Below are 17,728 nucleotides of genomic sequence, written 5' to 3' on the forward strand. Positions count from 1 at the left end.
TCCCAGTTAAGTGTGCTCACGGACCTGACCATTAGCATCAAATGTGGGCAGGATATGTTTATCTGTCCTAGGACTGACCAAGAAAAACTTTCCATGCATGGCCTATTGCTATTTTCCAATCTTCTAGGTAGAACTAAAAGATCAGCAGACTCAGGATGATGATAGAACCAAAATATAAAGAGCCTGGGTACCAGAATCTTCTTACAGATGAGCATCTACTTTTGAGCTTTTTATGTGAATGAATGAGAATTAAATTTGCATGTGTCAAGACAGTGTGGCGGCAGGAAGCATAACACGAGCACATTAATTTTGCAAGTTGTAGGACTGGCTTCTTCCTTGGGGATAACAACAGGGAGGGTGAGAGCACTTGATAAGCTAACACATGTGAAGCACATGCTAAGAGCTAGCACTAAGCCTTCAATATATGTTTACTACCATCACCATCTCTAGTCATCTTTATTTTTACCTTATGTATATGAATGTTTTACCCAAATGTATGCATGTAAAGCACATGAATTCAGAGCCTAAGGAAGTCAGAAGCCAGCATCAGACACCCAGGACCTGGAGTTTCATGAGGTGCTAGACACTGTTCTTCTGCAAGAACCACAATGCTCCCAAGCATGCTCTCTCCAGTTCCACTATTACCCATCTTTTAAATGAATACTAATGACCTTCAAGAAAAGAGCATTGGGCCCTCCCAGCGCTCTGCACAGCCACCCCCTTACCTCTTTACTTCTTGCACATAGTCAGCATTTCTGTCAAACAGGTGGGTCACAGAATCTTTGATGGCTTCATGCTTGAAAGTAGAGGCTGTTCCAAAGACAGTCACATTGGGGATGGTAGAACACAGCTGAGCCACAGCTTGACCCTGAAAATGATACACAGTAATCACATTATACTTGAATATCACCATTCTGAGAGAAATATTACATAACATGGGTCAAGAATGTGGCACAAAACATGACACTTATAGATACTTATAGACACAGTATATCTTAACTATCTAATAGCCAGTCTTGCTGGGCAGAAAGTTGAACTTCTCGACTTTGGGATAGTTGACATTTTTTAAAATTAAGCTTGGATTCATATTTTTTCAGTTAAGAGTATAGAATATTTATTAGCATCCTTGACTTCTTGCTTCTTGAGGTAATGAATGGCTTCAGGTTAATTGTGACAGCCAACAATGTGTTCAGATATTGCACTATGCCTCCTGAAGGACAGAAACTTGCTGTCCCTGGCAACAACTTGTGTGTGGGGAAAAGTCAACAGGAGCCAGAGAACCCTAGCTCCAAACTATTATTTAACCATACTGAGCAAAAACTCAGCAGTAATGTCACCTGCTCCACAGCAGTCTCGGAGAACATTTAGGTTGGTTCTAAGAAGCAGATTCGGAGCAAACACTTCAATATAAATGTTTTATTTGTAAGATAATCTTAGATACTAACAGGATTAAGACCCAAACAGGGAGTCAGTAAAATAGCACAGCCTGTAAATGCATGGTTTGCAAAACCAAGGACCTGAGTTTAATCCCCAGAATTTACATTCAGAAAAGGGAAGGGAGCAAAGAAAAGAAAGAAAAGCAATATGCTGGTCACGTGGAGCATGCTTGTAATCTTGGTGCTGGGGAGGTAGAGACGGGAGAATTCATAGGGCTTGCTAGACAGCCACCCTAGCCAATTGAACATGTTCCAGACCAATAAGAGACACTTCTTCAAAAGAAATATGGACAGCAAACAAAAGAATAACATATAAGATTGTTCTCAGGATCTTCCACAAAGAACACATATGTGCACATGAGCCTATACACACACACATAGGTATAAGCATGCACACACCCTCCTTACATATAAAAAGAGCCAAAAGAAAACCAGATGATTTAACCCAATGGCTGAGTTCAACCGTATATAGCACTGGAGAGAAACAAAATCCCCCACAGAAAGAGTTGACTGTGCATGTGTTATCAAATTAATATCTGCCATGAACACCCAGAGCTCAGTCTCTCTGACACCTCCATGATCAAGAGCCCACCGAACCAATTTCCATTTAGCATTAATGGAGAACTGCTTCTGTAGGAATAACTCTTGACTTATCTGGTGTGTCCTCATAAGTCAAGTGTGCTTCATGGTTAGACTGAAAAGCACACAGCAAGCCACAGCCAGCATGTTGTGTGTGGAGCAGAGATGGCTCGCTGGCAGTGTCCCAACGGAGGGGTTAAATGAGGTATTATACCAGACTGAGGACCTAGGACAAAATGTGATTCTGACTAGATACTCAATCTTAATCACCTATTCCCCTTGGAGACTTATTATATCCAGGGCTAAAGACAGCCAGTCAAATAAAAAGGTCAACCTGTGGTTTAAATGGTAAATGGTCTAGGGGGAATTACAAATGCAGTTAAGAGGTGGGTGATTTGTGTCTTCTCTACCAATATGTTCAACATTTAAGACATTGAACAAAATTATGTGAGCATGTGCATCTCGAAACTTTCCAGTAAAACCCAATTTGCTGGTAATTAAGATGCATTTATATGGGCTGGAGAGATGGCTCAGCAGTTAAGAGCACTGACTGCTCTTCCGAAGGTCCTGAGTTCAAATCCCAGCAACCACATGGTGACTCACAACCATTCGTAATGAGATCTGACTCCCTATTCTGGAGTGTCTGAAGAGAGCTACAGTGTATACAATAAATAAATATTTTTTTATAAAAAAGATGCAGATAGACAGAGATATCAAAAAGCTGCCACTGCTCTCCAGCCTCTCATTTGCCATTTGAAGGAGGGAAATTTTCTGCCAGTCATCTGCCATAGCTGTTTCTGCCTATCATCTTATTTTTATGTCCTCGTGTTGGTGGGTAACTCGAGTTGGCAGGTCAATTGACCGAAGTGTTATCTTACCACCTTTCCCAATTAAAGGCAAGATGGAGAGATTCATAGAATGTCAGAGTTGGAATATCACCCCATCTCTTCTCCCCCAACACTGTCTTACAGATAAGAGAAAGATCCAGATCTCTCAGGTTTTCAGAGGCATGGCTGGGACTCAAATGAAAGGCTTCCCAACTCCAGTCAATTCCAGGTTCTGTTATTCTAGACTGTCAACTTATTTTTGACATTTTAAGCTAAGCAACTTTAACTTGTTGCCTGAAGTAGATATGGTATGAGCCCTGGTAGGTCAACATTTCAGAACATGGACATCAACCTAAGACTCTACACAGGGCACAGTTCTCTATGCTAAGTATAGTTTTGGTATTTGTTTAATGTTTTGCTCCAGATTTCATAGGACAATGAGGGTTCTGTCTTCTAAATGAGCATAAATATCATCAGCTAGCGAATGGAGTGACTCCATCAGGTTCACTGACCTCATGTCAGCCTTGGTTATACCCTGACAGTGATGGAAAAGGCTACGAGTAACTTTAACATTCCTGCAGCCCCTTCTTTCCTCTGTCTTTGGGCAAATGTGACATTTATCCATTCAACTACTTTCCAAACCCCCGTTGTTTAGTCCAACGCTATTGATGTCTGTCTCCATCTGATGGATCCCCCAGACAACACATCAAATTCATCTGACACAAAAGACAAGTCATGAGCACCTTGAAAATGGATGGACCTTTAAATCAGCTTGTGAGGAATGCTACAAGACTGACATGGTACACCCGGGTTGACTCTCATGACAGAAGCTTCTTTTTTTACACTTTGTAACTCGTTCTAAATCAAGGAGTTGATTCCTCCCATAGATTACGAGGGAGATTTCTGCTCCAGGCTGCCCTCCTTGGCCTTCGAATGACTACCCACTGCCTCTGTCTCTGTACTTGGTCTTCCCGCTGTGCTGGTTTCATGTGTACAAATTCCCGCCCCCCTCTTTTGAGGATGCTACTACCTTGGGCTAGGAACCATCATAAGAATCACACTTTAGTTTGCTGGCTACTTCTATACAAATCCTTCTGTAATTTGAATTTAATAAATCTGGCAAAGGTGTGAGTGGTCAAGGCTTATTTCCCAGGTTGCAGTGCAGTTGAGAGATGCTGTCACCCTGAGGGTGGAGTTTTTGGGGAGTTTTCATGTCATTGTTAGTAATGGCGGCCTTTGAAGGGGATGTTGGGACTCTGGGCTTCTATCTCTCTTGCTTCATGACTGATGATGGTATGGATGCTTTATTCTACAATGTGCCCCCACCAAGATATTCTAGCTCAAAACAGTCTAAAAATGGCAGAGACATAACATTAGAGGACTATGGTTGTACATGAGATCTGTTGTTGACTGAAATCAATATACAAGCATGACTTTATATAATGTAACACTGAGTATTATGCATAAAAATAATGTTTATATAACATGTATAACATATGAAACTACACGTTAGAATGCTGTATAATTATATATTGATAATAAATATATTTGTATAGTTAGTGCTATATACATAAACACATTTGCATATAATTAATACATAATATAGAATATTTAGGGACTGAAGAGATGGCACAGCACGTAAGTATGTGTTTTGGCTTCCTCTTCTTGCCTCCTTGGGCACTCTCATGCACATGCATAGACAGACAGACAGACAGACACACACACACACACATACACACTTAAGAGCAATCTTAAAAACTTAAAAAAGAATATTTAATAACAGTAGATAATCAGGATTCTTTTAATAATATCTGTATACTGTATAAGTATGGATATGGTATAACATATTATCATGTAAGTAAGAATGGTTGCAAAGTAGAACTTGAGCCATTTTTAGCCGTTTAGCATCCCATCAGCTCACTGAGATGATTAGAGACTCCACAGGATCTCAATGATTTTCTTAAAAGTAAATACCGCTCTGTGTTCTGTAGTTAAGCATTTCTCCGCGCAGCTATAGGAAATCTGTCCTCTGCTTTCTCTCGCTCCCCAGGTAATGCAAGATCAGCAGCTCATTCATTCTGCCTTTCCCCAGCCAGCCTAGGAATCTCAGGGACTCAATAAACATTCGTGGGAAATGGAATGATTTCTCAATAAAAAGGATTTTGCAATTTACCTGCAGACCTGCGGCCTTAAATGAGCATCACAATCCACGTCCCTGGCAGCAGCAATAAACGGGGTAATGCACATGACCTGTTTTAATTGACTCCTTCCCTCTTAGGGACACAAGCGTTCTGTCCCAAGCATCTCTGTCCTCTATGGCTAACAATGCGACAGTAATAGCAGTTGTGCCTCCTTTTGTCCCTTCATGAGCCAGGCACTAAAGGCTTTGTTAAACCCTTAAACCTCTCTAAAGCAATTTCTGTTTCCTATTTAAGCCTCGAAACGGGCATTCAGACTGTTGGGCCTGTGAATAAAAAAGCCACATGTCTGGACTCTAAGGTCACCCACTCTGCTGCTAAGTTTTCCATCTGTCCATCGGATCATATAGGCTGATGACCTATACCTTTTAGCAGTTCAATCTTTTGACAACACATTATGATGATGTTATACAGATGTGTTTGACTGCATTCATAATTATCCTCAGATGCATGCAGCCCGTGGCTCACTGATTAGATACACCTAGCTTGGATTCTTGGAGACACTGTAGTCCTTGGCCTCAATTGAAAAGGTTTCACAGGTCTGCTCTAGAGAGCTGGGTCTCTGGGTATAAGAGTGAACAGGTTTCAAGCTTTATGTCCATCATTCCATTACCACAAAGTTACTGGCACTTCCCACCACGCCCACAAACAGAGACACGCCCCAAACAGGGATACGCCCCCAAACAGAGAACTGGAAGTTCAGGGACAATCATGAGGAAATATCTCAGGGCTCTATATGACTCTGAATAACAAACACAAAGGCAATGCAAGGCAAGATCCTGCTGTAGAACAGCCAGGAGCAGTAAGCAAGTGGTTAGAGGAGCGGTAGCATTAGCCGTTGGCATGGTCCATACTGAGTGCCGAATAAGGAACAGCCTTTAGTTGTAGTTTTCAAGATGGGAAGAAGTTGAGTGGAATTCTGAAAAGTGAATATTGAAGCTACAGTCTTACGAGAGCCCAGAGATTCAGGATCAGTACCAGAGACTCAACTGCACAAGAGACATGAGTGGGTAGCTCATGAGAGACTCTATAATGCATACGCTATCAACCTTCCCAGTCTTGTTTCTCACCATGAAGTTCACTAGAACTCCAGCTTTGATCCTAGGGTAAAAATACCCACTTATTTCCAAGACAGGGTTACCCTGTCTCTCATCACAGGATCTTTGCTTACATAGTCACTATTACCTGGGATCCTCTTCCCTGTCATTTAGTTAGGATGACTGATTCCGCATCACCCTTTATAGTTCGGCACCCCACACCCTTAACTCATCCAATCCTGCAGATATGCCTGTCATGCCTGTCTGCTGGCCCCTTTGTGAGAGGTCCCCAAATTCCAAAGCTGAGTTACACATGGGTCCTCTCATCTTGGAGTATATATTTTAAGGGAGGAAAGAGTAGAGTCAAGGTACCATTACAAGTCCAGTGACATTCCTAAGCCTCCAAGGAAAGTCATGGTTTAAGAACCCAATGCTGAGCTGGGCGTTGGTGGCGCACACCTTTAATCCCAGCACCCTGGGAGGCAGAGGCAGGCAGATTTCTGAGTTCGAGGCCAGCCTGGTCTACAGAGTGAGTCCCAGGACAGCCAGGGCTAGACAGAGAAACCCTGTCTTAGATCAAAAAAAGAATAAGAGGTGTTCATTAAGGAGAAATGTATGTGCATTAAGGAGACTAGATGGAGAATAATGGACACCCCTGGCACTGTGATATGTGTTCTTAATTAATGTGTGATGTTTCTTTGAGACAGCGAAAGCCAAACTAGACCTGAGGGCACAAGCCATCCATCTCAGGCACTTGAGAAGTGGGGGCAAGGAGATGGCAAGTTCAAGGCCCGCATGGGATACAGTATGAGTTCAAGGCCAAGCATGCTGGCTGCCTTGAGTGCAATCCCCCAAGCCTTTGAAAAGCAAAGCAAAAAGTGAAAACAGGAAAGGAAGTTTCTATTGGCGTCATAACCACTTCTGAGTTCGCTTCAAAAATAGACTTCTGCTTAGCTCCTCTAAAGGTTGTTTTCACTTTTAAACAGCTTATGGAAACCACAGGCCATTAATGTGGTCAGAGAATGGGAAAATAAACTTAGCATAATGAACCTGGGCATGCACTGAGAAAATGCGGAGAGGAAATGGAGAGGAAAGATTTATTCCAAAGAATTATAGACTGGTGTTTTCCAATTTCATCCATGCACAGAGGCACAGACTATATTACAAAGCCTGGCCCTCTGACATATCCTTTAGCCTTTCTTGTATGACAATATGAACTCTAATGTTGGGACTTCACAACTGACATAGTCCTTTGCCTGCTCAGCAATTCAGTCTGTTCCATTCTGGGAAGAACATGATATTCAAATTCTACCTTGGGGACTGATCTTTGTGACTCACCACTAAAAGCAGCAAGGTATATTCTATGAGCTCCCCTACTGTTCTCTAAAGATTTGTCAGTTTTTCTTTTGTTGTGTGGTTGCAAAGCTGTTGACCGCAACATGACACTAATTGCAACAGGCGGTTGCTAAGAATTTTAATGCCAAGAAGTCCGTGGTCAAGGTAAAGAAGAGGGGAAAAAGTCAAGAATGTGGGATGATGCTTTTTTAGCCTCTCAGGAGTTTGGATTATGGTGGAATGCTGTTCTTGGAGTGTATCAGCCATTACCATCTGCATCACAGCAGCTATGCTAAAACAGACCTTTGGGATTGAGTTCATGTTCCTTTGTAGAAGGAGGGGGCCTGGAGCATCATTTGATGCTCATTTGCTATTCCAGCCACTCCCTTCCGCACCCCATTGCCATGCAAGTCTTACCTGGATGCACAAGGTCTTGTTATGTGGCAGAGAATATAGAAGTTTGGAGGCTAATGGGAGGGAGCGGGGCTCTATTTGCATCTTATCTTGGTTTGGGCCACCATTGCTATAATGAAACACCATAATGCATCACCAAAAGCAAGTTGGGGGTTGGGGGAAGGCTTATTTGGATTCCATATCCATAAATCCATCATGGAAAGAAGTCAGGGTAGGAACTCAAACATGGTGGAGACCTGGAGAGAGGAGCTGATGAAGAGACCACGCAGAGGAGTCACTTACTGGCTTGCTCCCCAATGGTTTGCTTAGCTTGCTTTCTTATAGACCTTAGGACTACCACTCATAATGGTCTGGGCCTTCTCCCATCAATCACTAAGAAAATTCCCTACAGGGATGCCACTAGCCCTATCATATGGAAGCACTTTCTCAATTGAGGTTCCCTCCTCTCTCATAACTTCACCTTGCATCAAATTGATATAAATGAGCCAGCAACTACTGGCTATGGGAGCAGCCACCAACCAGTGTTAAGTGGGGATTTCCAGTAGTGTTTCAGAACCCCTGGCCATCCTGTGAGCAAGCCAGATAAACTCATTGGCTCACGGGTGGTGGGAGGGGGACCTGAATGTGTCAGCTGGTCCCTATTTGGGTATGTAGACATGTTTGCTTGCATCTTTTAGAAGTTTACACAACAGGGTCTTCTTTTCAATTCCTCCCAAAGCAGTAGACAAATTGTTTCTTTTGCAGAGTCTTGGTAGATGCTGTTAGCCTTTTACCCTTTTAGTTATATGAATAAGTACTAGTTATCTGAATGAGTACTAGTTATATGAATGAATATATCTTGGAACTAGTACCATCCATTCTCCTCATTAGAGACCTCTTGAAATGCAGATTCCCAGGCTCCACATAGACCTTCAGTAGGAGAATTGTTCAGATGGGGAATTGCAGTCCGAACTTAATAAGTTTTCTTGAAGAATCAGATGCATGGGGGTGGTGGTGAAGAGGAAAGAGTAGGAGGAGAGATGGCTCAGTGGTTAAGTGCACTGACTACTATTATAGAGGTCCTGAGTTCAATTGCCAGCATCCACATGGTGGCTCACAACCATCTGTAATGGGATCCGATTCCCTCTCCTAGATTTGTCTGAAGACAGCTACAGTATATTCATAGAAAATAAATAAATCTTTTTAAAAAAGGTTCACAGAACTCTGGATGCAGGTAATTCTAAGTAGGTAATATCTACTCCATGGGGTATAGGTAAGAAGTCCACCCAACAGACCCAAAAGAATGGCAGGATTCTATTCAAACCCCAACTAGGACTTGCTTCTATGTGTCTTCTTTCTAAGTTCCTGGGGATTCTGATATGAAGCAGTGCTGGGATCCACTGCTGCATGATGGTTTCCTGCCTCTAATGTGTTCTGTCATGGTCCTGTCACGCTGCATTTCCTCTTTGTCTAAGTGGGATTGACATCACAGCCACACACAGGCCCCGTGTGTGGGATCCTGTCAGGCAAGGCAAACTGACTTAGGTTTCTGTGACTCAGACACCGAAAGAGGAAATAAGTCCTTAACACCGAGAGCAGGGCCTGAAGCTCTCAACCCTTTGGAAGTACCTGACCTCTGAGCTATCCGGGTTAGAGTCACAGAAGCTGTACACTGAGTTTCCCAAGAGCTCTGACTCAGTGGCCAATTGCATATGTAACTATCCTGTAGCTATTTTCTCTGAATTGAAATACTCCCTCCTAGAAAGGGGCCTTGTAAGCCTCAGGAAGGGGAATGGAGTAAGAATACACTTTTCTTCAGCCAGACTGCTTTGAGCTCCTCACTGAGGGAGGCACTAGGTTTAAGGGTAAGGTGGGGAACCTCACAGCCAGCTGTGCACCATCCAGGTTCCTATGTGCTCTAGAATGTCAATTCTCTCCATCGTCAGCAAGAATTCCACTGAGCTCAGACCAACTACCCATCCTCACAGACATGAAAGAACTGAAGCCGGGAGAAGCCAGGGAACCACCACACTAGGTCTCAGAGCTACAGCCACAGGCAAGATCTGAATCACCATTGCCATCTTTGTCTGCTGGGGCTGCTATGGAATAACTGTGAGTATGTGAGTTACAGTAGGCTACAAGGGGGGAAGTGGAAAGAGAGAGGAAAGAGAGAGAGGAAAGAGAGAGAAGAGAGAAGAGAGAAGAGAGAAGAGAGAAGAGAGAGAAGAGAGAAGAGAGAAGAGAGAAGAGAGAAGAGAGAAGAGAGAGAGTCTCTTAGTGGCTAGTTATTTTCATCAAGCATTGTGACAGATGCTTGCTGCAATCTCATGCTTCTGAACTGTCCTTGGTCCCTACCATGAACACAGGCTCAGAGAAGATAATTGCTCTTCCTCAAGAGAGTTCTGCCAGGACTGGAACCAGGTTTAGAAGTGTAACTGGAAGTGTTGGGATTTAACCCATGCCCCTCAAGTGCTAAGGGCAAGCTCTTGGTTCTTTGTTATTGACCTTCAATGAAACAAAAAGGAGCCAATGCAGAGGGAGGCATCTTAGCAAGATGAAGCTCCCACTCTTTGGTGGAAAAGGTTCAGGGGGAGGAGACAAGAGAAGCAAAAGGGAGGGTACCTATGATCATACCGCCATATATACCTGGATGATTATATCAACACAACATCCACTGATTTGTACAATGAATCTGTATTCATAATTATGATGGGGATTATTTGTTTGTTTGTTTGTTTTTTCAAGACAGGCTTTCTCTGTATAGCCCTGGCTGTCCTGGAACTCACTCTGTAAACCAGGCTGGCCTCGAACTCAGAAATTCGCCTGCCTCTGCTTCCCAAGTGCTGGGATTAAAGGCGTGTGCCACCACTGCCCAGTTTATGATGAGGATTATTGAGGCTCAGTTGGTAGAGTACTTTCCCAGCATGCATGAAAACCTGAGTATAAACCCCAGCACTGCTTAAAACTAGAATCGTGGCATAGGCCTTTAATTCTATCACTCAAAAGGTAGAGGCAGAAAAATCAGAAGTTGAAGACTATCCTTGGCTCACCAACTAGCTTCAGGCTAGTCTGGGCTACATAAGACTCTGTATCAAAAAAGATGATAAGGGATGGATGTGTTGATGCAAGCCTTTAATTCCAACCCTTGGAAGTCAGAGGCAGGCAGGTCTCAGTGAGTTTACAGGACAGCTTGGTCTACATAATACATTTCAGGTCAGCCAGGGCTACATAGTGAGACCCTTTCTCAAAAAAAAATATATTTTGATAAATTTTAAAAAAGATGGAAGGGAGAGGGGGTCATAAACCTCTACTCCTAGCTGGAGTAAGGGAACTTTTAACAGTTGATGGTTTCTTGGGGTGAGAGAGTCAGGATTTTTTTCTTTTTAAGTATGGTACCTGGTAGGTTAACCACACTCTAGTGGAAAGTCCCACATTGGAGAGTGTATGGGCAACACAATTAGACCCAGGAATTTAAATTAAAAATTAGAAAGGAGCTGGGCACTCATGGAGCATGCCTTTAATCCCAGCAGTTGGGTGGCAGAGGCAAGCAGATTTCTGAGTTCGAGGCTAGCCTGGTCTACAGAGTGAGTTCCAGGACAGCCAGGGCTAGTCAGAGAAGCCTTGTCTCAAAAACATCAAAAATAAATAAATAAATAGGAGCTAAATATGATCAAAATACACTGTATACATGCATATATGAAATTCTCAGAATCAAAGAAGATATTGTAAAAAATTTTTTTAAGAAGATGCTCCTGGCTCCAATTCCTGGGTCCTTTCCTGGATGATTCCTGGGTTCTCACTGCCTGGTTGAACACAGGTACACGGAGCCTAGTTGAGCCTCACAGCCCTGTTTTCTTTAGATCAGCAATGATAATGACTCACTCATAGGGTCTAATGTGGTTCAAAGGAGGTAACTTCTTCCATGCTATGATTTACACAGGGTCAAACCAGAGCAGGTGTCTCACAAAGTATCATGATTAGTCACTTTCTTGTGCCTGAGACCAAATTCCTGACAAATCAGCCGGAAGAAGGGTAGATTTATTTTACACCTTATTCTCCGAGACTGTAGTCCTACATGGAGACCGAGGCACGCCAGCTGGAACAGGCCTGTTTGTAGTGGCAAGGGCATGTGGCAGCAGGTTTCCCATGATGCCATAGCAGGACATGGGAACAGCACTGAGCATATGACCATGATCTAATAGTCACAAGCCTGTTTCTAGCAACACACCTCCACCAGCTATGTGCTCCCTCCCAAATGTTTCACAGCACCCAGGAAGAGGATCACTAGCTGGGGCCCAAGGGTTCAATGCATAAGCCGATGGGTACTTCTTATGGTCAAACCACAGCTTTTGGCTTTTGCCCCATTGCACTGCTCCTGGGATGCTTCCCAGAACTCCCTGGAAGAGTTGGTATCTTGGGCTCTGTCAGCACGCTCACTCACAGCCTTACCCCTCCTCAGCACCTTAGAATCTTCTTTCTCTTCTGCCCATTCCCCTTCACGCATCAGTCTTCTGCCTTCCTATTTTGTATGTTTGTTTGGTTGTTTGTTTTGAGACAGGGTTTCTCTGTCTAGCCCTGGCTGTCCTGGAACTCACTCTTTAGACTAGGCTGGCCTCGAACTCAGAAATCTGCCTGCCTCTGCCTCCCAAGTGCTGGGATTACAGGCGTGCACCACCACTGCCTGGCTTCTGCCTTCCTATTACTTTTTTACTCTGCTCTTTTCGAGACAGGATCTTACTCTGTAGTTCAGGCTGACCTGGAACTCAAAGCCATTCTCCTGCCTTAGCCTCCTGAGGGTTGAGATTACATATATGAGACACACATACACACACACACACACACACACACACACACACACACACACGCACACGCACACGCACACGCACGCACACGCACACCACTGAGCCTCAATGTTCCCATATGCACATCTGAGAAAGTGCTGACTCCCCCAGAGGTGGGTAATACACTCACTGCAGCTGGGGAGTTTACTCAGTATGGTGAGTACCCAGACCAGGAGCTCAGTGAATCCCAGGTTCGCTGTTCTTCTTATCTAAAGTGTGATTTGATTCTTTGTAACGATCTCGGGTCCAGTTATTCCAGGTTAAATGGCTTTTTCTAAGGCACTCTGAGACCTACAATTGTCAACGGCAGGGCAATGGGTTGGGTTGGAAGGGTTCCATTTATAACTATTGTCACCCTGAAACAACATCCTACTAGAATTTTATGTGAATTGGAAAGATAACCCTGTACACACAGAGGAGTGAATCTGGGCAGCCAGAGTGGGGCTATTGCTTGCTTGTCTTCATAAAGTAGGTGTCCTTGTGCAGCGTATATCCTGCCCAACTGAAGATGAAAGCCCTACTAACCTACCCTTCGAGGCACCACACCGAGTGTTGTGTCTCTGGTGAGCAACACTCCCCAGGCTGTGGAGGTTATGCACAGACACAGGAAGATCTATAACTCACAGATTGCCTCTTTGCTTCAAGTTGGACTCTGGGAACCATGTAGCTAGAATCCTGGCCAAGGAGCAGCCAGCCCACCAGATGGCAAAGTCCCCTTGCAGGACTCTAAATCACAGAGAGTCAGAGCCCTTCCAGGCTGGCTGCCTTCCATCTGCTGCACCTGGACAGACTTCCGGGATGGCTGCATTTGCATAGCAGGGATGCCAGGTTCCTCTTTGCAGCCAAATGACAATTTGTACCCAGTTTGTAGCTATGGCTTTTATAAATGCACCTCTTTCAACCCAAAGCAAATCGAATTATAGTCCAGCAACATGACCAAGTACACCATATAATTTATGACTGAATTGGGAAAGTGGGAAATGGTATTGTTAATTTTCCTTGTTCAATAGACATGAACTACAAGTGTCCTGGTAAATTGGGTCACACTGTCAGGCTGATGTTGAGTCAAGAGAAAGAACTTAGAAGGGTGGACCATTGGGAAGAGCCTCAGTAAGACTTGGAGTCTGATCTTTGGCTCCATTATACATAACTTGAAGGACTTGAACTGGTTATTCTGAATGGATGGCTATATTCATACTGTTGAGGTTGTAACCCCCCCCCATCCCCAGGCAACCATTCAAACAAACTAGACACAGAGGTATTGAACCCGTGAGGAAACACATATTTATCTCTCTTACTCTGAGCTGCAGTCCACACAGCATCTCCTTCCAAAGCACAGGCCTTTGTGAATCAACTTGCCGTGGTGCCTGGCAGAGATCAAGTGCCCTTCCTTGGGATGCGGTTTTACAACTCAGCAACCTGCCTTCTTCCCTGCATTAAATGTCTGCACTTGCTGAAGGCATCTCATTAACCAGAGTGGTTGACTCCAGCTGGAGCCCGACACTGGCTTCAACACTTTCCGATGTGATGCAGCATTTCATCTGAAAGCTCTGACCCTGGCCATGAACTTTTCCAACTCAGACCGGTGCTCTGATCCTGCCAGCCTTCACAGATCAGTCACTGGGACTCTTCACTGTGACTTCAAATCCTGAGGCTGAGAGTCTGAATGGGGCAGGTCAGGGCCTGTCACTGCTGGAGGTGACATCTGAGGCTCCTAGATCAGACTAGTTCACCGGTGAGTCCTGTAGGGAACTGATGTGTGGTGGATCAGAATCCAGATAAGGTTCCCCACTGGGGTGCTTAGACTTGGTCACTTCATCTTTCTGTTCCTTCATCTTCAGACTGGTGCCTTGCAGGGCAGCGAGTGTCCCCGAATCTCTTTGTCCTGCTGCTTCATTTTAAGGAGAAACTTTCAAAGCTAACTGAACTTCTTTGTGACTACATCACAAGCAAAATTATTTTATTCTTAGTATTGTTTACTAAGCCATCTCCTTTACTTAAGCACTGGCATCCTTAATATGTCCTTAGTCATCTCTTTCTCAAGAGCAGTGGGTCTCAACTTTTTAGTGCTATGACCCTTTAATATAGTTCCTCATGTCGTGGTGACCTCCAACTGTAAAATTATTTCTATTGCTACTTCATGTGTAATTTTATGACTGTTATGAATAATAATGCGAATATCTGTGTTTTCCAATGGTCTTGGGCACTGATCTAGAGCACTAGCATAGTATCAACACAGAGAAGCTATTCACAAAACTTGGAACAGATGAATCAATGAATCTTTCATTTTTCCTCTTTTTTTTTGCCATCTCTGTAAGGTAACACTATTCCTGTCTCTGTCTCCTCAGCATCCCACAATGCTCTACTCAGTACATGTTTTATCTAGTAAATATTTATGTGCCATACACATGTCACTGGATTACACACTGGCCATCAACTTTCTGTTGCAGGGTTTTCTAGGCCCTAGGAACACTAAATAGCTTGTTCTGGGGACAGAGCATCTTCAGAAATATTCCATTATATTTACTAGCCACCGCCACAAATCACACAACAGCCAGAGCACACATGTATGGTCATAGTGCCTTCCTCAAGGTATCTGCAGGTGGGAAGGAGAGAGTCCTTCAAAATTCTCATCACACTGCCTGACACCAATCAATATTGAGATACAAATTTCATCTCATCCTATCTTTTCAAGAAGATTTTGGAGCAGACACTTGGGCTTGTCTCCCCCACTGAAGTCCAAGAGGCACAGGCTGGAAGACATGGGCCTTGAAGATGCTCTTGGCTCATTCAGTCCTACCTTTGGCCTATTGTGGAAGTGCTGCCCAACTTAGCATCCTCCTGTAATGGATCCAGGATGGGAACTGATGGCCTCCTACAATAGCAAGTACTTTGTTGAGGTGACCTTACTATCTCAGAGGGTCTTATTTGTGGTGTTCGATAGACAGCTTCACCATAAATTGTGCTGCCAGGAAGCATGGCCCACAAAGCCACAGGCTAGTTCATGCTGTATCCTCTCCATTATTGTTACACTTCCAACATCGATCCTATATCTTGGGCCTTATGTTTCCTGACCAGAGCTTGTTTACCCCTTCACCTCTTTCCATGGACTCTTCCAGTAAATAACAGCCTGAAAGGTGATAATTCTCTTAAATGAGGCATAATGGAATATCAATAGTTATAGATATCTTTGTGCTCATAGCTGTCTTATATGAGTAACAGAATTTGCCATAGCATGGATGGATCAGAAAGATTGGAAGTATCACTAAAGACACAGAAGGAAGCATGTTATTTGCATAGCATGACTTCATATCTCTATAAAGACACCAAAAGTTGGGTGACTGCATTGTGGGTGGTACTTAGAATTGCTGCCTCCTGGCCAGACTAGGCCTTTTACAGAGATACCTGAGAGACACAGTCTAGAAGACAGATCTTCCTCATGCAACCAACGGCTTCCATAAGCTCTCTTTTTATTTGCAGCATATTGCATCACATGCAACCATGCATTTTCAAGGTTGCAATTCAAATCATGTCTACTCTCATGGGCAGGCAGAACAATGTACCTAGTTGCATAAAGTCAAAAGGGAATGTGGGGTTAGGGGCTGGGAGGGCGTGTAGTTCAGTGGTTGAGAGCTTGCCTCACAGATACAAGCCCAGGGTTTGATCTTTAGTGCCTCCAACAAACACACAAATATAGGAATTCACTGCTGACTTCGCATGGGGGAAATGCAACACAGTGATCATTTATCGGAAGCATCAAGTTACCTAGGGAGGGGGGATGGGTTTGTCACTGGTCCCCTGTATCTTCCCACACACTCATTACAATATACACAGATCACAACCAACAAAAGAACTAAATGTGGACTACTGTAGTCTCTGTTTCTGATGTGCCCTTCATTCCTAGAAAGTAGTTGGCATCACGGGAAGCCACGGGCTGTCCAGCACAGCAGAAGCTCTGAGCTTATGAGTTATTTCTCCTGCTATGTGCAAACAACAGAGGCTAAAAGGTGCCATAGTGCCATGGCGGCCATCTACACCGGCCTCCATTAAGCTCTTTGCAGAAAAAGCATCGCTCCCAAAGCAAGACACATTTGTGGCCATGATAAAGAGCTACATTCCAAAACTCGGAAAGGCTATAAAAACCTATTAACTATAATGGCATTTGTCAGAGATAAATAGTCTGCCCCTTTGGCTTATTTCAATCTTGTTTTCTGATAACGTGTTTGCTTACCCACAGAATTGGAACTGTGATGAACACCACTGGGAACTTTGGTGTATTTTCTTTTTTAATTGCTGAGCTTTCATTGTATTTTGATGGATCATGAAAAAAATCTTAACACCATCATTTTTTGAATAGGATGATTCTATTGAATGGCTAAACTATACTTCTTTTGAGTAAATCCACATCTTACTTGGAATTTTAATGTGTACTATTTTAAAGCACGTTTAACTGACTACCTTTGTGGAGAGACCTCTGTTACCTGCAAAAGATAGAGCCTCTTTTATCTACAACATATAATTTCTATCCAGTACATTTCTTGCCAGGCTGTAAGTGCCTGATGTTTGAATGAAGAGTGGTTATATGTGAGTTCTCTCTCTCTCTCTCTCTCTCTCTCTCTCTCTCTCTCTCTCTCTCTCTCTCTGTGTGTGTGTGTGTGTGTGTGTGTCTGTCTGTGTGTGTGTGTGCTTGTGTATGTGTGTATGTATATGTGCGTATGTGTGTCCATGAGTCTTTGTATATGGAGGCTTGAGGTTAATGTTCAAAATTCTTCTCAACTGCTCTTCTACCATATTCACTGAGGTAGCACCTCTCAATCGAATCCAGAACTTGCTGAAATGGAGTCTTATTAGCAGCTGTTCTGGGGATCTTCCATCTTTATCTTCCAAGGATAGAATTACATATGGACTGTGATGCCAACTCAACATTTAATGTGTATCCTGGGTATCCATCTGTATTCTAGTCTCCATGCTTACATGGCAAGAATGTAACCATTGAGCCATCTTCCCAGCCTCTTGATTCTAGTCTTTTTTTAAAGGAGATATTGCCCCTTGTTGAAGTTTTCTATGCTTTCATTTAATTTC

General features: G+C 43.5%; 1 protein-coding gene across 1 annotated transcript in view; it reads right to left on the reverse strand.

The window, feature by feature from the left end:
- Window positions 1-17,728, reverse strand: part of Vat1l (vesicle amine transport 1 like) — a 174,358-nt gene that overhangs the window by 99,570 nt on the left and 57,060 nt on the right. Inside the window, exon 4 of the mRNA XM_052167143.1 lies at window positions 726-868. Within this exon, the coding sequence (XP_052023103.1) occupies window positions 726-868 (143 nt within the window). The remainder of the gene's footprint in view (window positions 1-725; window positions 869-17,728) is intronic.

Source organism: Apodemus sylvaticus, chromosome 21 (genome assembly GCF_947179515.1).
Source record: "Apodemus sylvaticus chromosome 21, mApoSyl1.1, whole genome shotgun sequence".
Classification (NCBI taxonomy): Eukaryota; Metazoa; Chordata; class Mammalia; order Rodentia; family Muridae; genus Apodemus; species Apodemus sylvaticus.